At 52.7% G+C, this 25,340-nt stretch overlaps 2 protein-coding genes across 2 annotated transcripts; one reads left to right on the forward strand and one right to left on the reverse strand.

Annotated features, from left to right (window-relative positions):
* Positions 1-594: 594 nt before the first annotated feature.
* CFAP263 (cilia and flagella associated protein 263) lies at positions 595-5,066 on the reverse strand (the record flags this gene model as incomplete). Its single annotated transcript, XM_079541324.1, has 10 exons — positions 595-738; positions 1,353-1,508; positions 1,891-1,998; positions 2,175-2,327; positions 2,508-2,588; positions 2,840-2,995; positions 3,080-3,241; positions 3,587-3,707; positions 4,632-4,804; positions 4,911-5,066. 10 exons carry the CDS (start codon positions 5,064-5,066, stop codon positions 595-597), a joined length of 1,410 nt encoding a protein of 469 aa, XP_079397450.1.
* Positions 5,067-5,594: 528 nt separating this feature from the next.
* CSNK2A2 (casein kinase 2 alpha 2) lies at positions 5,595-24,499 on the forward strand (the record flags this gene model as incomplete). The annotated part of the gene is made up of 11 exons (XM_079541681.1): positions 5,595-5,698; positions 5,904-6,015; positions 15,361-15,462; positions 16,023-16,073; positions 19,971-20,030; positions 21,288-21,371; positions 22,506-22,616; positions 22,832-22,933; positions 23,343-23,443; positions 24,084-24,232; positions 24,423-24,499. The coding sequence occupies 11 exons, from the start codon at positions 5,595-5,597 to the stop codon at positions 24,497-24,499; spliced, it is 1,053 nt and encodes a 350-aa protein (XP_079397807.1).
* Positions 24,500-25,340: the final 841 nt, after the last annotated feature.

The raw sequence follows: 25,340 nt of genomic DNA on the forward strand, positions 1-25,340 counted from the left end.
TGAAAAACTCCATCTGGATACAGAGCAAAGAATAAGAAATTGTGGATTCCACTGAATTCCATGAGATGGGAGAGCAGTGGGGCTGCTGTAACACAACCTGGCTTTTTCTCCTAAAAGGTGACCCTGGAAACCCTGTGAGGTGCCAGACTAAAGGAACTGAGATATGGCTCCTGAAGGCCATTCTCAGTGACAGTGGCATGAGGTGCTATAGGCCATTCCTGCATGCCCTGGTGTCCCACTGCAGCAGGGATCTTGGCCACAACTGAGAGGGCAGGAGTAGATTGTCAGGGCACAAGCTGAGCTGCAGCCTCCACTCACAGAATGAGAAGAGACCTCTACACAGGCAGCAGTGGTATTTCAGGAAGGTGATTTCAACCCCAAGCATGAAAAGTGAATCCCCAAACTCATCTAAGGATGGGCGACTTGGGATTTACTTCTCCCACAGTGAGGAGATGCTTCCTGTCTCCAAGAGCAACTGCACTTGGAAGCTGTGCTGGGACTGACTGAAGAGGTAGACTCACAACAGAGCTGTGGTTAATTTATCATTTCATGCACAAGTGGTTTCAGCCCCCTGCACCTCTCAGGGTGCTACAGTTACCCATTTGATAGCACTTTTCCCCACAAGGCCGGCTCCCCCTGCAGCTTCCACTGCTTGCCCTGAAGCATCACACAAGGCAGGTGCAGGTTACCAGACATCTTGACTTGGTTCCATGCTCTGTGGTGGCTTTGCAAGGTCATCTGCAAGGGGGGAATGGAGAAGATCTTAATGAGTTCAGGCAGCAGTGATGTGCTGGGGAGAAAGCTGCTGTATGGCATTCCCCTGCACCCACCCTGTTCCCACCTGCACTCAATGCACACTGCAGCCCATGGGCTTTGACAATGCTCGTCTCTTATCTCCACATCTCCTCCCAGGCTGCAGGAGTTGTGCCAGGGCCAGAGACAAAGATACTGTTCTTGCAGCTTTGTCATGAACTCATGTTTGTTGGCTCTTGGCCAGATAGAGCCATTCCTTACCAGGGAACAGTCAAGATACAGATGAGGAAGAAATGTTTGAGATCATCAATGAGAAGCACCAGCACTGGGGAGCCATCGGCTGGCTGGGGTGCTGCAACCAGACACGTCCCGGGCACTGTGTGTCCCCTTCCTACACACCCTTCAGGTTCCAGCATGAGCCCAGCCTGATGGAGCAGCCTGTCGAGTTACATGCTGCATCCTCACCTCCAAGCTCAGCTGTTAAAATTCAGTCTCTGTTCTGGGAGTAGGGAGCAGGCAACAGGAAGAGCCTCCAGCGCTGCCTGCAGCAGCACAGCAGGAGACAGCACCCAGCCCACTCCTGGTCCCATCTCCCTCACCTCAGCAATTGCCACCTTCCTCTCCCAAGCCTTGATACTCTTTTCCAGGTCAGCAACAGCAATCATTGTCTGCACGTAATTCATCACAGGAGGGGTGCTGTAGTCTGACAGCTGCTTCTGCAGCCACCCAATGAGTCTTTCCTCTTTGGCTTGTTGCTGCAGGAGGAAAAGTGACAGAGGGCAAGGACAGGGCAGGATAAAGGAGGGACACGATGCGATGTACCCACCCATGCCTCCATCCCATAGTGGAGCTGCCCAGAGGTGGCCCAGCGTCCATGTCCCCATACCGTGACATCTGTGCTACTTCTCACTAGGAAGGACACTGCTGGTGAAAACCTCAAGGAAAGAGAACTTCAAAAAGGCAGTGGATGGACCCTGGAGGGGTAAAATCCACAAAGGAGCAAAGCTGCCCATCCCCACCCACAGCAGCAGGAGCTCCAGGACTTATTCTCAGTCCCACCAAGGCATGCAGATAGCTATGGCCTAAAAAAAAGTCCTCTCAAGTGAAGTCTCCATGATTCCCAAATTGTTCTCTTACCTCCTTCACAAGAGTAGTATTTCTTTCGATCTTCTCCAGCATCTCTTTCCTCTGGGAGATGTCTTTCATCAGAACTGCAGATGTTTCCATGGCATTGTGCAGCTTTTTCTGGAACACAAGAGCAGGACACTGGCAGCAGGTGCAGCGGCAGATCTCCAGTCCCTGCAGAGCCGCTGGCATACTTGGACTGAGGAAGGGAAGGCTGCAAGAGCTGCTGGTCAGCTCATGTGTGACCATGGGGAATAGCAGGAAGGACAAGTAGGAGCACTGGGATCTTCACTCACCTTCCAGAAGTTGAGGATCTGGATCTTCTCTAAGGCCAGCTTTAGCTGCTGCAGCTCCTTGTTCTTCTCATCAATCTCCTCCTCATACTGTGCTTTCTTAACCTGCAGCAGCTCTGCATGGACCTCATGGAGCATGTCTCCCACCTGCTCCTTCTGCAAGCCCAGGGAAACAGAGCTGCAGAGTACTGACCGAAGCTGAGACTCAAATAAAAGAGCTTTGCTTGATGGGGAAAGCAGACTTAAAGCACATGGTTATCTGCCTGGCTGCAAACCTGAGGCTTAAAGAGAAATGTCAGACAAATGTCCCATACTGGGTGTCCAGGCAGCACGCACCTGCCTGAGCTGCTGCTGCAGCTTCTTCTTGTAGCTCCTGAGAAAATTGCTTTCTAAGCGCAGCTTCTGTCTCATCAGATCCTGAAGAAAAAAGAACAGATTAGAGAGTGACAGCAGGGCCTGGGAGGAGGCAGAGCACCAGGCCCCATGCTTTACTGAGCGCTTTCCCTTTGTTCCACCTGCACTGCAGCCCTCACACCACTGCTCTGCCTCACCTGTGCTCACAGGGTTAGTTGCTAAGATAGTCTGAGAATATGAGGCAGCTGATGTAGGGGTATGGGAACCTGAATTTTCAGATGGACCAGGCTCAACTTCTGCCATGCTGCACTGACCCTCTGGTGGTTCTTCTCCTCCAGGTATCTCAACAGCTTCTCAGAAGCTGTGATGCTCCCTTTCTCGTTGGAGATGGTTTTGACAATGTCTTCCTCAAAGTCATTGACAACTTTCTTAACATCAGCCCACCAAGCATCTGCTTCTTGTATGACTGCCTGTAGTAACGAAGTCACATCACAGTCAAAGAGGTGTGAAAATCCACAGTGCTGCAGGATGCCTCGCTATCCTAAGAGCTGTACCTCGAGGTCATGCAAGGTCTCCTCCGAATCCTCCTCCATCTTCTGAATGTCACTTTTCACGTCCAGCAGCTCCCGCTCAGCCAGCTCACATTTCTGCTCCACTGTCAGGGCTCCAAAGTAGGCCGATGAACTGCGCAGCCTGGATCTGGACCTGCCACGTGTCTGCAACAATTGAGCAACAACGCAGATGCCAAACCAGCACTGGCCAACCGCTGCTGCATTTTCATGTATTCCCAAAGAAAGTTAGTGTTTAGATAGCAGAGGAACAACGTGCACTTGGCAAGAGGGATCTGGGTGTGGATGCACAAAGGTCTGGATGAGCTGGGATGAGGACAATCAAAGCATCCCGGCATCATCCCCCCTGTGTGTTCAGTTTCTCCTTCAAATCACTCAGCCTGGCATGCAGAAGGGTGAGTGAGCCCACACCTACACCTAGAGGCCCAGCACACCTGTTTTCAAGTTGGGATTGGGGTTAAGTCACTCTTCCCAATCTGCCCCACTCCATACCAGTATGGGTACCAGCTCTGGTGGGGAGCTGTGCTGTGGGAGGTCCGCGCTGCTCAGCTGCATCTTGTGGTACTGGTTCTGAAACAACTCCACCTTGGCTTTCAGCAAGTCATTGGCATGGCTGCAAAGTGATGGATGTGTACTGTGACAGGCGCAGTGGGCAAAGGAGAACAATCTAATGCAAAGCAGATCCCGCCAAATGAGGGAGGCTGCAGGTCTCCCTTCCAAGAGCCAGGACACAGAAAAGACCCTCAGAGCTGCCCCTGTTCCAACCTGGACACAAGGGGCTGCCAGAACCTGGGCCAGGGGCCTGCAGGAGGGGGGATCCTCAGGTGGCCAGGGGTGGCTTGGCCTCTGTGTCCTGCCCCCATCCCTGCTCCTGCCTCTGTCCTATTCCTGCTCCTGTCCAATTCCTGTCTCCGTCCTGCCCCTGTCCTCCTGTTCTGCCCCCGTCCTCGTCCTGCCCACGATCCTGTCACAGAATCACACAGAATCACAGAATCACCCGGGTTGGAAGGGACCTCAAGGATCATGTAGTTCCAACCCCCCTGCCTAGCAGGGCCACCAAACATCCACATTTAGATCAGGTTGCCCAGGACCCCGTCCAACCTGGCCTTGAACACGTCCAAGGACGGGGCATCCACAACCTCCCTGGGCAGCCCGTTCCAGGGCCCAACCACTCTCCTTGTAAAGAACTTCCCCCTAACATCCAACCTAAATCTTCCCTCCTTCAACTTGGATCCATTTCCCCTAGTCCTGCTATTGTCAGCCCTTTTGAAGAGTTTACTCCCCTCCTGGGTGTAGGTTCCCTTCAGGTATTGATAGGCTGCAATGAGGTCGCCCCGCAGCCTTCTCTGTCCCTGCCCTTGTCCCATCCGTGTCCTTACCCCTGTCTTATCTCTGTCCCGGTCCTTCTCTGCCCCTCTCCCTGCCTCTGCCCCTCTCCCTGTTCTTGTCCCGTCCCAGCCCCAGCCCCTGCCCGGCTCCAGTTACCACCCCGTGCATCCCCTCGCCCCGCCGCCCCCAGCCCGGCCCCAGCCGGTACCGCTTCTGCTCCAGGCGGTCCCGGAGCTGCGGCAGGGGCAGCGCGGCCAGCTCCTGCTCCGCCATGGCGCGTCCTGGCAACGGCCGCACGGGGGGCAGCGGAGGGAGGAGAGGGCGGGACGGCTCGCGGAGCTTCCGACGGCCGTTGATCGGTTTCGATTGTTTCTCTGCTTGCTGGCGCCCACGGGTTTCTCTCGTTCCCACTCATTTTGCAGAGTGGAAGTTTTTACCGACCCAAGCAGGGGAAATGCACCGCGCCCGGTGCTGCGTGAGCCCGCACCACGGCAGCACGCCCCAACGGCAGCAGTGCAAAGCCCCGGAGGCTCCGCTCCTGCCCTCGGCCGGGCGTGCGCTCGCGGCACTGACACCGCGTTAGCTTTGCTCCCCAGCGCGTACGCGCCGACGCGCACGCAGGAGCGCACAGGCAGATTTCCATCGTTAGTCACCGCTCCAACTCTGCAAGCGGCTCCGCGGCCCAGCGGTGCTCGGGGCTGCGGTTTGGCTCGGGGCCGGGCTGAGCGCGGCGCCGTGCGGGATTCCCTCGGCAGACGGCCGTCTCGACCGCCCTCGGCGCTCACAGGCGGCTCCGCCGCGATCCCCGCGGGTGACGGGCCGGGCCGGGCGTGACGTCAGCCGCCCGGCGGCGGGGGCGCGGCAGGCGGACCTCCGCGCCGCCGGGGGGCGCCGTGGCGGACGCCTCTCGCGGCGGCGGCGGCGCGGACGCGCGGCGCCGTTTCCGGGTCGGCTGCGCGGCGCTCGGGGCCGGCCCAGGCTGCAGCCGCCGGCACCGGGCCCCGGCCTCGGCTCAGCTCCGCGCCCGCCGCCCCGGGCCGGCCCCGCCCCGCCCGGCCTGGCCCTGCCGCCGCCCGCCGCCGCCCTCCTGCGCGCCGCGCCCCGCCTCGCCGGCCTCCCGCGCCGGCCCCGCGCCCTCCTCCTCCTCCTGCAGCCGCCGCCCGGCGCCGCCATGCCCGGCCCGGCCGCCGGCAGCCGGGCGCGGGTGTACGCCGAGGTGAACAGCCTGAGGAGCCGCGAGTACTGGGACTACGAAGCGCACGTCCCGAGCTGGGGGTAAAGCGCCCCGCGGGGTCCCCTGCCCCGGCCGCCGGCCCTCCGCGGCCCACGTGAAGCCCCGGGAAGGGGTCGCGCCCCGGGGTCCCTCTGTGGGGAGCGGGGGGGGGGGCGGGGGAAGCGGCGGGACGGGCCGGGAGGGGCGGCCCCGGGCAAGGCTGGAGGCCCTCAGCCGCCCTGCTCTCTGTGTTCTCCGTGCCCGCAGCAACCAGGACGACTACCAGCTGGTGCGCAAGCTGGGGCGCGGCAAGTACAGCGAGGTCTTCGAGGCCATCAACATCACCAACAACGAGAGGGTCGTCGTCAAGATCCTCAAGGTGAGTGTCCGGGCAGGGCCGGAGCACCGAGGCCTCTTGGCTCTGTTTCATCTTATTGTGATGGATGTTTGGGCGCTGGACGGTGGTTTGGGTTTTGGAGCTCCCACCCGCTGTTTGCTCCTGGCTGAAGGCTCCCCTGGAGGAGGAACGTGCAGAGCTCTGGTGTTGTTACAGCGCTGTGTGCTGCCTGCATTGGGCAACTGGTGGCTGGCCGTGCCTGTTGCAAACAGCCCAAGAAGGCCATGCCAACAGGAATGCGGAGCCTGCAGGGGAATCCTTCTGTCAGCCTGCAGACAGCTGGCGCGCAGCCGCTTCACAGCCCGGCCGCACACTCCTCACAGTCTGACCCTGAGGTGCTCATGAAGCACGTAAAAGTTTGTATTCAATGTTGCAGAGGATCTGTTACATGGGGGAAATGTCACCTTGGAGAGGCCAGAAATACCGTGAAAATCTGAGGGGATGAACACAGACCATTTGTTGCTCAGTGGGATCAGTGGGGTGTTTTCTGGTGTGTTCATCCCCGTGGGTTGGGCTGTGGGGACCTTTCTGCAGCTGTATCAGGTTGTGGGTTAGGATGGTGTGGAGTTATCTGCTGTAAGACAAACCTTACTGTGGAATAGTGGAGTCACAGAGAACTGTGGTAGCCATCCTAGCAGCAGTCTGTATCAATGATCTGAGATGGGAGGTGTTTAAAAAAGAAACAAAAAAAGCCCCGAAGGTTACAGTTGAGGTGCTTTTGGTTTTGGCTTGGCTCACATTTGTGGCTGTCATTTGTTGGACCAGCAGCATGTGTCACTTTTTTGCCAGGAGCACGTGGAACCAGTTTCTGGTCAGGATGTATGAAGGATTCAGGCATGTGCTGATCTGCAACATTGCAGGGGGGTCTGAGCTCAACCTGCCTCTGCAGCCAGCGAGGCTGGCAGATTCCTGGGACAAGGGTCTGCAGGGCTGAAGCCCTGAGGTGTTTGCTGCTGCACTCTGATAGCATGGCTCGCTGGTTGGCTTTGTGATGGCTTCCCTGCTTCCACACTCACTTGCAGTTCCTGCTTCCTTGGGATCTTTCTCAGCTTCCAAGGGAGCTTGCCCTGCTGTATGCAGCTCCTAGGCAAGGAGTGATCTCCCATCCTGACTGCTTCTGGGAGGACTGAATGGCAGCCCTGCCTTGGTAGCAGCTGAGGTATTGTTCAGTTGAGCCCTCAGGGACAGCCCCAGAGCTGAGCCTCATGGCAAGGCTCACATGTTCTTGCTGAACTCTTCTGGTGTGCTGCGGGGAGCCTCCTCTGCTTTGGGTGCTTTATGTGTTTGTTTTCGTTTTCATGAGGTTTCTGCTCTGAGAGAGTAGCCAGTGCAGAGCTGGACTTGATGGCAAGATGGCTCATAGTTATGTGGGAAAACTGCACTTCATGCTGCTGTGGAGCCCCTGGTTGTCTCTTTGGGTGTGGTATGTTGAGAGTCCAGGCCTTGCTCTGCACGAAAAGAGGCACCATGAGGCAGAGAGGCTGCAGGGAAAGTCATCAGAAATATTCCTCGTTCCTTCTTAGCAGCCTCCCCTGGAGCAGTGCTGCCAAACTCTGTCATCCCCAGGGAGCCCATCAGCACAGAGCTGTGAGTCAGCCAGCCAGAGTCATCTGAGGGTGGCTGGGTGCTGCTTCTCCCTGCGGCCTGAATGTGTTGCCACCATGCTCCTGCTCCGCAAGCAGGGGACGAGCTTGGCCCTGATCTGGAGTTGATGGTGTTGCCACTAGTTCCCTGGCTCCCCCCACTTCTATTAGCATGCAGGCAGCATTCCGGCGAGTGAGCAAGGGAAAGCAGAAAGTCCAGATAAATAGATGAACTTTCTTAGTGGAAAGTGGGTCAGTGAGAAGTGAGTTGCAGAGCACTGTTGTATAGGTTATGAAAACTTGCAAAGTGTGGCAATAACATCACTGTGATCTGTGGAAAGTGCCTCTGGTTTCCTGTAGTGAGACTAAAACTTAATTGCAAATGTAATTACATGTATCTTCGGTCTTAGCAAATAGGCTGGGCGTGTCTGCTGCTTGTAATTCCGGCTGGGTTCTCTGAGGTGGGAAATGCAACCAAATTACAAGGTTCTGGGCTCCAGGAGGGGTGAGACAAGGGGAGAAAGTGTTGCTGGTGGACATGGCTGTTCAGCATAGTTGTTCTTTGCTATTTAAGGCTCATGGAGAGAACAATTTCTGTTATGTGTTAAGGGTGCTCTTAGCGTCTGTGCCTCATCTGAAGTGACTGCTATCTTCCCAGCCTTGCTTTGTGAAGCGACTGGTTCTTAATGAGCTCCAGCTAACATGAGGCCTTTTTGCTCCCCTTCTTCAGTTGTTGTACCTGAACATCTTGTACCTTCCTCCAGAGAGGTCAGGAAATTTTACCACCCTTTCTCAGATGCAGAAGTGAGCCACAGATTTCCTGTGTGACTTTGGGCAAGTCCCTTAGCCTCAACGAAGCTGAGACTAAAGCGTGGGTCCCAGCATGGTGCTGTGCGAACAAGATGAGCTGCTCTTCCTCTACTGGAGGCTAATTGCTGTGTTTATTCAAGTGCCCTGTGACATATTCAGCCTTGGACAAGGCTGGGGAGCTGATGGCTTTGATAGGTATCACAGTGCCCCAGGCCTCTTGGTCTTGCATCAAGCACGGTGCCCCGTTTCCCTGGCATTGCCTTCATGTGCTGCTACCTGAAGTGCAGGTCCAGGTGGAATCCTATAGGAAAACGGGTTGTGATCATGCCCCCGGTTGTGGTAATAGCATACATCAGCAAAGGAGCACCATTAAGATCATACAGATGACTGTAATGTTACCATTTCTTGGGTCGAGTGCCTCGCTTTGAGAATGGGATGTTCTTAGTGCCACTTATTTCCAGGAAACTTCTGTAGCTCTTTAAGAAAAAAGCAAACAGAGCCAACAGATTCCTTCTCCTGCTGCTGCTGGATGTCAGGTTGTGCTGTGTATGACAGTGCTTGCTAAGCAGCAGACAGCAGCCCTGATGTACCCCACAGATGCCCTGACAGCATCCTCCAAAAGCAAGGCAGAGGGCAACTGCTCAGCTTTTCGGCCCGTTCAGAGAGTAAAGATTCTGCAGCAGTAGAGTCATCTTGGCACGGCACAGAGCACTCAGTGCCATACACAGCTGTGTGCCCCTCACAGCCATAGGGCATGGAGGCAGCCTGCAGCTGTGCCCCGTGCTCTGCAGCTGGTGCAGTGGGCTCCTGTGGGCTTTTTGATCTGGCTGACCATGGTGCAGCTGTGGGCACGCTTCTGGGCGCTTAGGGGAGCACCGAGCCAGGAAGAGGGGGTGTGTGTGCTTTTGTGTCTTGCTCGTATTGATTTGATGCTCATATTTGGCTTCTGGGTTGTTGGCACCTGGCATTCCTCTGCATGTATGAAGGAAGCTTAAGACATCTTTGTTTTCTGTGAGCTCTGTACTGTGGGTGGCTGTGGTGGGAATGCTGTTGTTAAGTCACCTGGAGCTGGCCCTTTACAGCCATTCCCTTGCAGTGAGTGTGTTTCCAGGGTGGGGATGATGACATCCACACTGCCAGCTCTGTACAGGGGTTGTTCCACTCGCTGCACACACGTATGTGTTTACGTACAGCTCATTTGCCTGAGACCCAGTAAGCCCAACTACGCATTTGTCTCCATAGTTGGCTGCTATCAGAAAAGGTAAAACAGGCGAGGGAAAGGGCATAATTACAAGGAGAGGGATTGGAGGCAGTGCAGGAAAAGCCCCTTTCCCTTTGGTGGCTTTAGTCCCCCCGTGCTGAGTCCACAAACTGGAACTTTCAACCATGTCTGCAGTTTCACAGATGCATTCTGCTTTGTTTGTTTTTCTTCCCTGTTCTGTGCTCTGTGAGCCTCCAGAGCCACCACTCACACCTGGGGCTGCAGCAGCATCCTTTTGTGCTGAGCTCAAATTGCTGCTCTGGCAGCTGGAGAGCCATCTGAAGGAGATAGCCCTTTGGTTCTGCTGATTTTTCTGCTATCTCTGGAAGCTTCAGAGCCCTTGTATATTGGTGTGCTCTGGGTGGGGGCTGAAAGGCCTGCTGTGCTGCGTGCAGAAAGGATTGCACAGGGCAATGATTGACCCTCAGGGCTGGAGCTTTTGCTTGCATCACTGCCCTTCCATCGCTGCTCCAATCCTGCTCCTGGGAGCTCTCTGTGCCTCTCACTTCTTCTGCATTTGTACTCACTGAATCAACTCTTCCCGGCCCACTTCCTCCTCTGGCAGGACTGAAATGAGCCTTTTTGCAAGAGAGCAGCACTCAGCTCTGCTGTTCCCAACGCCAGCTGCCCACACCAAGCTTGGCACAGTCAGTAGCATGAGCCCAGCCCTGTCTGGAGCTGGGACCCCCTGGAGCAGTACTGGTAACTCCCACAGCTGTGTTTGGACACAAGGAGCTGGTGAGCAGCAGAACAGCAGCTCCTGTGAGGAGGAGGGTGAGCCCTAGAGGGCTGTTCCAGGGATGCGCTTTGTGGGAGGAAAGGCATCCTCAAAATCCTTGCTGATGTGTTCTCCCTAAACTTGAATCCAAAAGCAAAAGTGCTGTAGTAGTTTCAGGGTGGGTCTGTTTATTGTTTGTTTTTGCCTCTTGTAAAATTGATGAGCAGCTCGGGAGAGGAAAGTTTAAATTCTGGTACTGGAGTTGTGAAATGCAAACATCTCACAGAGTATTAACACAAGTGGGCTCCTTCATTTTCATCGCTCTTTTGAAAATGATTATTTGGTTTCCCAGCTGATGTCTGACAAAATAAGCAGTCCTGCTCCAAAAGCAATTTTCCTATTGAGCAATTGGCATGGGGCTTTATAGGCTGGTTATTGTGATCTTTTCAGTACTTGCTAGGAACAAATGAGCTTCTGGAGCCTCCATTCAAACGTTTAAAGCCTGTCTAAGGGTACTGCTGGTCCTGGGCTCTGTGTGCAGAGACCTGCCTGCTGCTTCATTGCAGTGCTGTGGTGATTCTGGGCTATTCAGGTTTGGTGGGCAATGTGTAGAGCTTTTTTTGTTATTGGGTGGTGGGATAAATGACTCTTGTTTTTCATGGATCCATATCTTTTGTCTGCTAATCCTTCTTCCCTGCTGTGCTAAGGCTAGTTCTTTTCAGAGCACCTTCTGTGACTCCTGCAGAGCAGCATGGATGCTTCTCAGCTTGCAGGACACATGCACTGTCTGCTTTTCACTAACGGGAAATGAATGCTTTCAATTTAACTTGGATCTCACATGTCTTCCTGATTACTGCTTTTCTTGCTAACCGTGGAACTTGGTTTAAAAAATGTCCTCATTTTGCTTGAATTCAAGCGCCAGGTCCCCAGCTTGGTGGAGATGGCTGCAGCTGAAGAATGATAGATGTGTGCTCCACTTGCTGCAGAAACAAACCAACAGTTGATTAGCCAGGCACACATCTATTTGTTCAACGCAGGAAGTGATGGTTGCAGTATTGAATCTAAAGGTTTATTTTAGCAAGCAACACTAGTTCTCCCAGCTGATGTTTGCTGCAGCTAAACTCCTTGCTTGCTTATACTCCCAGAATGTGACCCAGGATCTGGTCTCTGTTACAGAGCGGGTTTTTCTTCTGCACTTACCTGTCTGCAGAGCACAGCTTACCCCGTGCCATTTCCCTCCTGCACCCTGAGCCCACCCCCACCACTGCCTGTCCTGCCCTAGCTAACTTTCAGCAGGTTGAAGCAACCACATGGTTGGGAGAGTGGGAATCCTCCTGCAGAGGGTGCCTGGCTGGGGGCAGGGCGGGTGTGGGGTCCAGCAGGAGCATCCTGCTGGCTGCAGGTCACCATGTCCCTCTGCTCTGCCTGCTGAGGCACTGGGCAGCCACAGGCTGTATGTCCCCACTGTCTGCAGCCATCTGACTTCCAGCTTGGCTGAGAAAGAAAGCAATTTCCTGGGAAACTAGGAAATTGTGCTAGGCAGTCAGGTTGTTCTGAGGGTGCTGCTGCAGTTGGAGCAGTTAAACCCCACCCAGTGTAGACATGGTTAAAATGAGACATGTCTTTTAGCCTGGTTTCCTATGGAAACGAGCCTTATGCAATCCTGCTGTCTGTCAGCCTTCTCCCCCTCCCCCTGGCTGGCCAATCCCAACTGAATGCAACTGTTGAATTCCTATGAATTTCATGGACATAGGTGCTAGCACAGAGCACTGGGGTTTGCTTAGAGCCTCTCTCACAAGGATTGACTCATATTGGTCACTAGGTAATCCCAGCTCATAGGGAAGCTTTGACATGCCTCTACCATGGGAGAGCAGATGGAGTTGGAGTCTGTATCTTTCTATAGTGCTGTGTCCCAAACACAGGCTGCTCAAACTCAGGTAATGGTACCCGGGTGGCTCCATGGGAAATACCTCTCCCAGGATGTGATTGAGCCATGCAGGGCATAAGCTGCACGGAACACTGCTGTTCATATCAAACAGCCTTAAATCAGCACCGTTCAAATACTCTGACTGCAAGGGGTGCTGTTTTAGGAGCTTTTCCTGCTGGGAGAAGCAGATGGTTGGAGGCCATAAGAGCTTCGCATTTAATCCGTGTGTGTTTGGAGTCAACACCCTTGGAGAGACGGATCGAGTGACTCCGAGAGACAGTTGTAGCAACCCAGGCTTAATCCTGTGCTTGGAGGATATGTTGCTGAGGGCCTGGGTTTTTGGCAGCGCTGCAGGATGGGGATGGGATGGCAGCAGCAGTGTGCTGGAGTGGTTTGCACCAAAGTCTTTGTGTTGCCAGGTTGGATAGTGCAAGAGCCCAGGCTTGGAATTGGTTATTGTGGGAAAATGGAGCTCCAGTAGAGTGCCTGGGTGGCAGATGGTGCTTGTGGTTATGGCTGCAGTGATGTGGGTAGAGGATGGCATGTTGCTGGGTAGGTTTGTGGGGAGAAAGCTGTGCTGGGGAGGCAGCAATCACCACCGCTTTCTCCTGCAAATCCAAAATGGGGAGTCCTCTGCTCCCTTGCATTGTCTGCAAGGGAAACTTCGAGGCAGTAACTGTTTCTCTGAGGCAACACTTCTTCGCCCCGTGGCATCTCTCCCTCCCACATCCCTATTTCTGTAGTGGTTGAAAGCTGATGGCCCTGCGGGCAGTGGAGCTCACAGCTGGGTAAAGCAGTTCAGCCATGTGCAGCAGCCCAGACCAAGCTGCTGCTGCAGTCCTCCAGCCCTGAAAAAGGTGGAAGCGCACAGAAGTGGTAGGCTGGGGAGAAGATGTCTTCTTTCCTGAGAGGAGTGGTGGTTGCTATGGAAGGAGGAATGGAAATCTCTGAGGGATGTTGTCCCTATGTAACTGATGCAGAAGGCCCTTGAAATAACTGCAGTGCAACGGAGAAGGTCTTTCAAAGCAGGCAGTGGGTTCCCTTGGCCGATGGCACAGCGGAGCGGCTCTGAGGGATGCGTGCAGGAGCGTGCTGGCAGCCAGGCTGCTCCCTCTGTGAAGGTCTTTGGAAAACAGCTTGTGTGTGCATCTGTCTTTGCTGGACGAGCAAATAACTGAATTATGTCCTCTAATTCCACCTTGGCCTTCTGGTAAGATCAGTAGATGTGGGCGATGTAAGGGTGGTGTCTGTCGCCACGCTGACGTCGATGAAATTAGTCTGTAATGAAGCATCTCCAGCTCAGGTTCAGAGACAAAGCCCTCATTCCTGCTGCCTTCCAGCCCTGCTCAGGCTTCCCGTGTCTGTCTGGCCTTAGGCTGGCTGTGTCTCAGGATTGCCCTGCGCTGTTTCCTTGCCCCCTCCCCAGCAGAACCTGCTGTGCATTGCTCCAGCACTGGCAGCTGCGTGGCCTTGCTGCCATTTTCCACAGCGGCTTTATGAGGTGCTGACGCTCCCTGTACATAGCATAGGTGTTATTTTTGGCACTTTGCTTTGGACTGAGATTCTCATCTTTTGGCTGGAAGGCCTAGCTCCTGCCTTTCAACTTGGAGGAGGAGAGGAGGATTTGAATCTGAAGGCTGCAGCTACCTGGAGAGCCTCGACAGACAGCATATTTTGCCACTTACATAAATGCCACATTTTCTGACTGTATAAAAAGCTTTGGTTCCTTCTCCCACGTACGTTCCTTTTAGTGGTCTGAAACCAAGGGCTGTCTAAAGTGGACGTGAGCTGCCACACCGCTCTGCAGCCACCACCAGAGTGTGGGAGGCTGCAGCAGGGGGGAGGCTGCTGAGTTCTCAGGGCTCCTCGTGCCTTGGACAGAAGGTCACTGTGAAGGTGCTGACTTCTTGTCACTTGGGTAAGGTGACTCTGACCTCTCCTTACTGCCCTCCTTGCTGAATGGCCACCATGCTGGATGGTGAACGCTTCAGAAAGCTGAGTGACTGGAATAGAGAGTTTCCCAGTGCAAGAAGTTTAGTCATCTTTCTAAGATGTCTCTGTGGCTTTCTGTTAGGGTAGCAGAGGTGCAGGAGGAGCTTTGCAGGGAATGAGGACTGCTGGAGCCAGCAGCGGTGTGCAGCCAGCGATGCCCATCCTGGTCTCTGGCCAGGGCTTAAATAAAGTCTCACTTGGAAGCTGCTGCAAGCTACCTTTCCTTTCAAGCAGGCACAGCTCAAGTTGTCTTGGGAGTGGATGGGTTACAGAAATGGTCATTCCTTTGCGTTGAAACGAACCGCTGGATCAGCAGAGTGTGAAAGCCCTCCCAGCCTTGGGAGCAGCTGTTCTTTGTCACTCCGTGCACCGTGATGTCCAGAGAAACGCTTACTTTGCAAAGGGAATTCCTGGGGCTGCATGGGCTTGAGTAGGAGTCAAAAACTGTTTAAAATGTCTGTATGCTTTGAGAATCATCACAATGCACAGATGCAATGGCATGCCTTGCAGCTGGGTCCCTGCTCTCAGGGTGGCTGTGAAACACGCTTTCACAGAGCGAGGCCCAGCAGTGTCTGAGCTTACTGGAGATTGTGGTGTTGGAAAGCCTCGTGTTGTCGCTTCAGTGCATTAAAGTACTTCAGAGAAGTGCACTTGGCAATAAGAATTAAAAACATGAATGTTTCGTGTTAAAGACTTCATACATCAGGTATGAAGTCTGCCCTTGTTTGTCCACTGTCTCTGAACGCATAACACACAACTGCCATGTGCAGTCCACTGTGCTCTGAACCACAGTTACTGGAGTCACAGTGATGTTTGTCTTGAATGGCTTGACTTCCCCTGATGGGTAGGAAACTTGTACTTAAAAAAGGGAAATCCTCGCTCGTTCGAGGTGTCTGTCTTCCTTTTGAAGTTAAAAATGTTCCATAGGGAGAGCAGGAGGAGGGGAAGTTGTGGGGTACAGTCAGAATATTGGCAGAACAAGTCAGTGTGAATGTCTGAAAGGACTCTCACTTCTAATTGCTTTTGTCTATTTAAGCCAGTGAAGAAAAAGAAGATAAAACGTGAGGTTAAGATTCTGGAGAATCTGCGTGGTGGCACCAACATCATTAATCTCATTGACACTGTCAAGGATCCAGTGGTAGGTGCCTGTGGTGTGGTGTGGGTGGTGGGCTTGCCTTCCTTTTGGTTGATATTGCACCAGATGAGGTTCTTGTGTCTCTCCATGGTCCCCAGGCTGTTCTACACACCTGGGAATTTCCCTTGGCTGACCAGAGAGAAATTTTGTACCCTCCAAATTTGCTATAAGAAAGCAGAAACCTCAGCCTTCCAGCTTCTGATACCTGGAACATAAACGTTTTGCTGGGCAATTAAGCACTTCTCATCCTGCTTGCTGTCCTGTCTAGTGACCACAGGTCACATCCTCTGTCTGCACTGCCACAATGACCCCATTTGCAGGAAGTTTGCTCTGAGCAGCAGCTGGCGGAAGGCTGTGATTCCCAGCTTGCTAGCAGCCATGGAGAGGAAATGATGCTCTGTAGTGTTTGTTGGCAGTCCTGGCTGACCATCTTCCTGCTGCTGACTGTGAGACTTCAGCCCCTGCTGACACCTTTTTGCCTTGTCTGGTGCATTATCTGACTGGGGGTGTTGGGGCAGTGCTGTGTTTTAAACCATGACACGCTCTTTCTCTTAATCTTGCAGTCAAAGACCCCTGCTCTGGTGTTTGAGTACATCAATAACACGGATTTTAAGGTGAGTCTGCCTGGGTGTGGAGGGGGGAGGCTTCCCATTTCTGTTGAAGTTGCTCAGTTCTTGGGTTGTCAGATACTGCTCAAGAGCTGTGAGGGGAGTTTGGGTCTGTTCCCTGTGTCAGCTTCACCTTCTTTCCTTCAAATAAATGAGAAACTCGTGAAGTTCTTAAATAGGCTGCATATGAGAAACAGTAGAGGGCTTTGTGTGTTGAATCTCCTCCTGTAAGTTCAACAGGATAGAACTTCTAACTCCCCTCTCAATTCACTAATCACTGCTGTGCTATATTCAGCCCAGATGAGTGCCCATACTGTGATGCTCCGTTTACAGCAGTGCAGTTGGTGGAGCAGATTACAGCAGTTTGTGCTAGAATCTTTCAGGCCTGAGAACCATGAGGTGGCTGAGGCTGGAGCAGGTCTCCTGCTGCAGTGAACTTGGTAGCAAGGGGCTGAGCAGTCCTGGCAGCTCTCTGCTTGCCCAAGGCTGAAGCACATCCTGGTTTCTAGGAAGCTCCAAGTGGCATCACTCCTTTCCAAAGCTGGAAGTCCTTCTGTCTGAGTGCAGCTACATGTGCATGGGCTGCTGAAATGCTTCTGGCTGGCAGGGTCAAGATGATACACGAAAGGAATACACCATTAGCAAACACACCTATTTTGAATCTTGTGAATCTTCAAGTTATTGTCAGTGGTGGAAAATTAATTGAGCAGTTACCATTAGAAAGCTAGGCATCACCTCTTCCTCCAGTGCTAAGAAATCTCCTCTGTTTCATGTTATAGGACAGTGCTTTTTTGCTCCTGTCTGCGCTAGCGTTATGAAGACATGCATATTCTAGAGCGCGGCTTCACCAGATGCAGCAAATGCCTGGAAAGGGACTCTGGGTTGGTGCTGGTGGGAAGGACAGACCTTGCGACTGCCTAGAGGCTGTCTGCGCTGCAGGCCTGCATGCTGCGGGGCAGCACGTGTTGTTTTCATTTCCCTGGAGTTTGTCAGACAAGGCGAATCTCACCGTGCGCAGCGAGAGCTGCAGCCATTCCGGCGGTGTTCTTAGTGCTCCTTCATCTCATCAGAGACTTGTTAGATAGGTTAGAACAGCAGTCACTTGCAGGAGCATCTGCCCTGACAGCTCTGGGCAGGGAGATGAGCGTTACCTCCAAGTTAGCAGCCAGGAGAGGAGTTCTTTGTGCTGACCTTCGGGGCTAATTAAATAGGCTTGGTCTGTCTGGGCTTTGTTGGCATCGGCTGGTCTGCTGCTGCACTGTGTATGTTGGGAATGTGCCCCTTTCCTTCTCCTCGTGACTCAGGAACTCTCAGTAAGGCAGATTGAGGAAGTTTTTAACTTGATGTGTTGTTCGTTCTTAAACTTTTTAATATATGACTTGAGATGAAACAGGTCATAAAGGCAGCAGCACATCTTGCTGGAGGTCACTTTTTGTATCCCAGTCTAAATGCCATTACACCATTCTGTAGTGTCCTTAGAGGAAAACTTTGGTGCCAGAGATCCCCTTCAATAACTGAAATGTGTTTGTGAGATAGAGCGTTAAATAATGACTTGAGATTGTGGCCATCAGGGGCTGACTGAGAAATGCCAGGCTTAGAGCACGTGCTGAGAGCTGGGCTGAAAGCTCTTCCGCAGCTGCCAAGGCAAAATGGCCATGGCAGAAGTAGCAGTACTCGGCTCTGACTGTTGCATTAGAAACAAGTGGATGATTTTGCTGCGGATCATTTCTAGGCTTCTAAGAAAGATCCTGACTGTTCAAGGCTGTCTGTGCTTGTAGCTGTGCAAGTCCAAGACTGGAAGTATTGATGCTTTTGTCCTACTTGATCGGCGTAGAGCAGGAATAACTTGTCTTGGGAATGCAGGCGTGTCCCCCAGGGCATGCAGGATGGCTGCTTATGTTCAGGGCTTCTTTGTAACCCATGTGGGGCATGCGGGTTGTTCTAGCCGTACTTGTGTGAGCTGCTCTATTTGGGGGGCTCTTCAGGCTGCAGCTGGCTGACAGACTGCAAAGCTGCTGCTGCACGGGGGCTGGGGACACCTGCACAGAGATTCCAAGGCTGTCTTCCTTTGCTCTAAAGTGCCAAGCAGGAAGCACAGAGTAGATGAGAACATTTGTGTTAGGTGTCTCTACATGAAGCAGATGGAGAGCATGCAGAGTCATCATCCTTCTGTTGTCCCTTCTGCCCCAGCATCCTGGTCTCCCTGGAGCTGGGAGCCCCACAGGCTGATCCTGGTGGGAGGGACCTCTTCTCATTTTGGGCTAGCTGCTTCTGATCTACCTGTCTCTGTGCTGACTTCTGGAGTCAGCAGTACTGGTGAGAGCCATACTCAGCAATCACTGCCAGACTGAGCCACGGCTACAGGCAATTCCAAGCCATCAGTGCAAGCTGTATCCCAGCAGGTTTGGCTATTCTGACATGCTGGTATAGACAGGATGCTGACATGATACTTCTGTAGGTCTGACTGTGTTGTCTGAAATTACCTGGCGGGGTCCATCCTAAACCTGCCTGTTCTGCAATCATGGGAGTAATATTTGGAGCTAGAATAAATGTATATTGTGCTGTGTGAGAAAGGCAGCTAGTTGCATGCAGCTTCTCTGCAGACCTGTTGTGTTACTTGTCATCTGGGAGTGCTCCAGCTACCCACATTCATTTGCCTTAAAACGCAGCCGTGCTGCAGAGCCATGCAACCAAGTCAGTAAGCATCAGTGAAATTAGAGGTCTTTCCCTAATTGGTTTCAAATGTGAAATGAGACATCTGTCCTTCAGCCACCATAAGCTGTAACTTGTAAAGAGGGATGCTACCTGCAGCAGCCTTCCTCAGGTGCATTGATGCTGCCAGGTGAAGCTGAACCCTGCTGGCAGAGCTTGGCCCTCTGTTGTGCCTCACTGGGCCACGTGTAGCCGAGTCAGGGAATGGTGCCCTGCTATAGTTTGTTGTGATGTTGGTTCTGCTCCTTGCTTGTGTGCTTCATTGGGTTGCTCACAGGCACTAGGATCATCCCAGCTCATGAGAATAAAATAAGCTTGCACTCTGGGGGCCATTTAAGCTCAGCGTGTGTAAGTGACACTTGCGTGCTGCCAAGAGCCGTACTGAGGATGCTGGGTTAGTTTGAATTTGACCCTAAGCACGACAGGATCAGGAGGATCTTGCCTTGCGCCTGGAGAGGATCCAGGGACAGAACAGCTCTCTTGGAATGTGAATTTCAATCCCTTGCTGTGAGATTTCTCCCGGAGCTGCCAGGTGGTGCCCTTGATGGGCAGTCAGCTCTGATGCTGATTCAGGCGGCGATTTCACTGAACGTGAGATGATCCTTGTTTGTTAGAAAGGACAGAGGGGCCCAGTCCTACTGCTCTCCCATGGATGTCCTTCCTGGCCCAGCTCCCCTCTCAGTGCCCCAGTGTCTCCTTGCTTTCACCAGACAAGAGCACAGCCTGACGGGGCCAGGTTGACACAGCTGCCAAGGTTGGATACAGAGCAAAAGGCAAATCCAGGGATCAGCTGTGACCTGGTGTGGCAGCAGCAGGAAGATGTAGCTGTTAGTGACTGCGTTGGTGGCCCAGTGGAGGTTGAGGCGCACCCTGGATCTTGGTTGTTTCGCCTCATTGTCTCCTCAGACAGACAACTTGGCAGTCTCCTGCTGGAAAGAAATTATGACAGGTCTGAATGATCCCAGTGGCTTTTCATGGAAGCTCTTGCCTCCTTTCTGGATTTCCTACTGTGTAACCCTGGCAGATCTGAGCCCAGGATGGCCCTTGGGAATGGCAGTGTTGACTGGGACATGGAAAGTGTTGCTTATTGGAGGCAGGTGGGGTGCAGGAAATGACACTAATACAAATCTGGAGTATTTAATTTTATTTCTCTCTTTTTTTTTTTTTTCTCCCTCCCAAAATCTATTTCAGCAACTGTACCAGATCCTGACAGACTTTGATATTCGGTTTTATATGTATGAGCTGCTGAAGGTGAGTGGCATTGCATATGACAGCTGACACAGAAGCCAGGAATGAGAAAGGCAGTAGCCAAGTTACTGGGACACTACTATTAAGCACTTACCTCTCTTGTATCCAGCGCAGAATCACAGAATCCATATTTTATATCCAGAGAAGGTTTTGGAAGTGATCTGATTGCCTGGCTTGTTGCTATCAGGCATTAGAGCCAAACTGGGGATCGTGAGCCACCTCTGAAGTGTCTGATTCCCTGGGGATTGTTCTTTCCCTGTGAAGCATTTGTGACTGCTGGTGGCCAGGTGGGGCAGGCCTTCCCCTTCCTGTGTCTCTAGCACTGGGTGGGTTGCAGTGAGGACAGGCTGCTCCCTCCCAGACAGAGCCAGTACAAGCACTGAGAGGAAAGTACTTTGTCCAACCTGTAGAGGATCTCCAGTGCTGCAGATTCCAGGGCTCTAACTGTCCTGTTCGTTGTGAGGCCACAACACATTGCAAGTATATTCTTTGTGGCCTTGCTGAGATGAAGCCGTTGCTTCCTGCTGTGGCAGGGACACAAGGACAGCGTTACTCCCTGGCAGTATGTCTTGCATATTGAATGACTGCAGGCTGTGCCCTCTTCCTGTGGCTCTGGAGGTTTCAGTGCACCTAATGGATGGGTCTTCCTTCCCCCTGTGGTCAACAAAACATTCTAAACTCCTTGCTTGAAGGAACAGCTGCATGGGAGGAGTGCGTGGTGCAAGGTCATGGAACTGAAGAGCTTTTGTGCTTTCATGCCTTCAGACTTTAAGAGCAGTGTCAGTTTTCCTTGTGTGCCATCACCTGCCTTTTTGTGAGTTCTGGCTTAAATGAGCAGGGTAGAGGTGATTATCTAGCTTAAGTGTTTTTTGGGGCACCAATGGAAAGCTTCACTAGAAGGCTATAAAACTGTATGCACATAAGAATTGTCCTCTTCTGGGAAGAAGAGTTCTTCTCTTGTGCCCTAGGAAGCACAGGGGCTGCCCAGGCTGGAGCTCTGGGCCTGCTTCCAGGTGGGACACCACTCAGGATTGTGCTCTCCCTAGACCACACCAGGCAATATGGGTCCAGGAATGCTGTAGGACAGGAGATCAGCACTGTTTCATTGCCAGCTTGCCATGTGCAGTGTAAGAACTGAAAATGCCAGTTCCTCCTTCTTCATGGACTGGACAGTTTTGCTCCTTGACAAGAACTGTCTTAAATTGTTAATGCTGTGCTGTGGCTGCATGGCCGTATCTAATCTCTGTGTATGTCTGCCAGGCCCTGGATTACTGTCACAGCATGGGCATCATGCACAGGGATGTCAAACCCCACAACGTCATGATAGACCACCAGCAGAAAAAGGTATGATGGCACCAGGGCTTACGAGCAGGGCTTTTCCAGTGGAGCTCAACACTGCTGCCTCTGTACTCATAGCCAGCCCAGCTGTGCTTACCCCTCAACCTTTTTTATCTGCTCCCATCCATTTACATCCATGTCAGGAGGTGGCCAGAATCCCGCTGGGGAGCACTACAGTTGGAGGCCGTGGCTTGAAGGTTGCTCTCTTCCCCAGCCAGCCATGCTGCGTGTCTTTGCTGAGGGGAACAGATCTGGTCTGTTAATCTGCCTGGGGAGGTGTAGTGGTGGGGTGCAGAGACTGTAGATGGAGGAATAGTGGCCTTGTATGAAGCACATGTGGGTAACTTTATCTAGGATTAGATGAGCTCCTTTTGTAGTGCAGCCTGCCCCCCCCTTACTTCTGGCACCTGCTTCTTAGATAAAAGGAAATGTTTGCACCAGGCTTACTGCCATGGGAGTGGGCAGCACAGGGAGCTCCCCTCCCTGCTGTGGTGCCTGTGCCTCTCTGGGCGTTGTGTGTACGTCTGGAGGGACTTGGGATTTCCAGCAGCAAATGAGTTGCTGGTCCACAGGATCTCACTGTGTGAATCAGCAGCGGTTACCAGCTGAGGTTTGTAAGGAGGGGGAATCTCTTACTAGATCTGTTGTCCTTCAGTAATGCAACTGGTCCTGTATCTCTGTGGCCACGGAGGAGACAGTCTGCCTTGCAAGATGTGGTGTGCCATCTCCCATCTCCTTTCCTGCTGCCAGCCCCCAGTTAAAATCAACACTGCCTTTGGCCTGGCCCCTCTTAACAGCGGGACAAAACAGCTGGGCTTTGCCTGTTCCCTAGCATGCAGCGTCCTGCCTGCTGTGGCTTGTGGCACTGGGACGGAGCCAGTCACCCAGCAGTGGTGGTGGTGTTTGGATGTGGGAGGCAGAGGAGCTCTCTAAGCTGGGGTCTGTCCTGTCAGCACCGCGTGGTGACAAGGGGAAGGGAAGAGCACTGCTGAGAGCATCTCCTGTCCTCAGAGTGCCTCCCTGCCACCGCCCCGGCCTCCATGCTTGCAGCATGGGATTGAGAGGCTTTGGCAGACACAGCTTTGCCTAACTTGCTCGTACTGAGGCTCCTGACTCTGTGTCTCTTTATCACATGTTCAGCTGCGGCTCATAGACTGGGGTCTGGCAGAATTCTACCATCCAGCTCAGGAATACAATGTCCGTGTGGCCTCTAGGTACTTCAAAGGACCGGAGCTCCTTGTGGACTACCAAGTAAGAGTCTGCCTCCTCCTTGCAAGCCAGTGATACTGCTTGTGCTTGCACTTTGGCCACTGTTGGGTTGTCTGGTTTTGCCTGTCAGGGCATTGCCTGGGTTGGAAAGAGGCTTGCTGTGAAGTGAAAGGCCTGAAGTTGTCTGCTGTTGTTGGGGAGCCAGGCCGTGGGGAGCATGCCTTTCTCTTGTGATGGCTTCTCCGTTTTCCTCTCAGATGTATGACTACAGCTTAGACATGTGGAGTTTAGGCTGTATGCTGGCAAGCATGATCTTCCGAAAGGAGCCTTTCTTCCATGGACAGGACAATTACGATCAGGTAAGGACTTTGGTACCTGGTTTATCTAAAGAGGCATCTGTCACCAGCTCATCTGCATGTGTACAGAGGGTAGATTCTGGGAATGGGAGCACCAGACTGGGAGGATGTTGCTGCATGCCTACTTGAGCCATCTGGGCTTGAGCAGCACTGCCTTATGTAGGACACAGTTTTCTGTGCGTGTTGCAAAAGCAATGTTCAAGGAAGACATTCTCTCTGTGAGGCTTCCCAAAGAAGAGCTGTTACAATTTGGGCAGCTCTGTCTCTGCAGGACAGTAGCTAGTCCTATTTGTAGACTTCAAACCAGAAAGAAGACACAAGTTTAATAGCAGTTGCTTCAGCAGAATTTGTTCCTTGTTCAAGCTGCGATGGTTTACTCTTTTGCTCTCTCTCAACCTACCTTTTGTTCCAGCTGGTTCGCATCGCAAAGGTCCTGGGCACAGATGAGCTGTATGGGTATCTCAAGAAGTACCACATAGAACTGGACCCGCACTTCAATGATATCCTGGGCCAGTAAGTGGACAAGTGAAATGCAGCCTTTTCTTTCCTTGTAACCCAGAGAGAGATGAACTGAATTTCCATCTGAAGGACTCTTATCCAAGGCCTGCTTTGATCTTCTGTATCACAGTGCTGCTCGCTGGCCTCCTAGCAGGTCACTGAAAGGCAGGCTCTTTCTTTTTGCCTCTTCCGTGACCCACGAGCTTTCCCCTGCTTTTCTTGCTTGTTGACATCCTAGAAATGGAGATGTGAACACTGGAGTTGAGTGTGGGTTGAGGAGCTCAAAATCTCTGATGATGTTTCCTAAAAGGACCAGAGGCAGATGGGATGGATAGTGAGGACAGCCTGCGTGAAGCTGGCTGGCAAGCCAGAGCACTTCTGGGCCCGAGGGTCTGTGTAAGTGTCTACTTCCTGTAGACAGAAGAGGCTCTGCACTACATTGCCTTTCTCAGACTCTGGACATCCATTCAGTCACGTGTACAGAGGGGAGGGCTAAATAAGAGGGCTTTCCTCTCTTTGGCAAATGCTTGCTAAGCAGTAGCTTCTGCAAGAAAGAAATGGAGGCTGTCTCTGCCGTAGCTGTTTCTTCCCAAAAGTGCAGAGTGGTTCTGCTGTGCTGATCAGAGCTGGGTAGTAACAACAGGTCCCTTTGCAGGCATTCTCGGAAGCGCTGGGAGAACTTCATCCACAGTGAGAACAGACACCTCGTCAGCCCTGAAGTCCTAGACCTCCTGGACAAGCTCCTGCGATATGACCATCAACAGAGGCTGACGGCCAAGGAGGCGATGGAGCACCCCTATTTCTGTGAGTCTGTGCAACAGTGGGGCCAGCTGGGATGGAGAGAGGGTCTTGGGGAAGTTTTTGGCTCCCCATCCTGCCATAGACTTAACAGGTCTGTGAGTTTTGAGGCGGTTTCTCTGAAAGGGTTTGCCGGGGTGGAGCTTCCTCTTCATTAAATGCTGTTTCCTCTTCCTCCCTGGTCTGTCTCCTGCAGATCCAGTGGTGAAGGAGCAGTCCCAGCCCAGCTCGGAAAATGCTGTGCTCTCCAGTGGCCTGACAACAGCACGATGAAGACTGGAAAACGACGGGTAACTCAAGATGTTTACAAATAAAAGCAAAACCTTCGGTCACACAGTGAAGGGAAATGAACCAAGGACCCCCCCCTTTCCCTCCCCTTTATACTCGGCAGAAATCTAACCTTTGGGGGGGGTCATAAACCTCAGTTCCTCTCTGGTGGTTGTGGTTAATGTAACTCTAACCCTGTGGTACCAAAGCCCTGGGCAAATGGTCTTGCAAGAGTTAAACATGTAGTGATATCCCCAGGGCTCAACACAACTGATTCTGGTTCACATCTCTATGGATCCTTCTCTTCCTTCTCTGTCCAGCCTTCCCCACTGTGCTGGTGGGGACAAATTGGCCGTTCCACCATCAGTCCTTAGCATGCCTCTTTCTTAACATGCCTTTCTGACTTGTAGACTCTGGGTGAACCAAATTCAGGCTGGGGGTCAGCAGGTGCAACTCTGCTTTGAGCTCCAAGTCCTACTGCTCACTCTGGGCTTGAATTTGGCCTTTGAATCCCAGTTTTAATTGCAAATGCCAGGGCGTTGGGGGGTGGGGGGATGTTCGAGGAAAACATAGCTCACAAACCCAGCAGCACCTCGGGATTGGGCTGGAGCATTAAAAATAAGGCACTGATTTGAGTTGCAGGGGAAAGGTGAGATTCCCCCCTCTAGGTGTGTTTGACAAAGGCTCCCTCTGAGGAGAAGCTCAATAGACCTGCTTTGGAAACTTGTGAATGTGAGGGCTGCTTTTGTGGCAGGAGAGGGGAGGGACTATCCAGACTTTCCCACCGAGCTCAGGAGAGTCAGAACTGCAAGACTTCTTGTGATAGGTGTGCAACCACGTACCTCAT

The sequence above is a fragment of the Tetrao urogallus genome (assembly GCF_951394365.1).
Source record: "Tetrao urogallus genome assembly, chromosome: 12".
NCBI lineage: Eukaryota > Metazoa > Chordata > Aves > Galliformes > Phasianidae > Tetrao > Tetrao urogallus.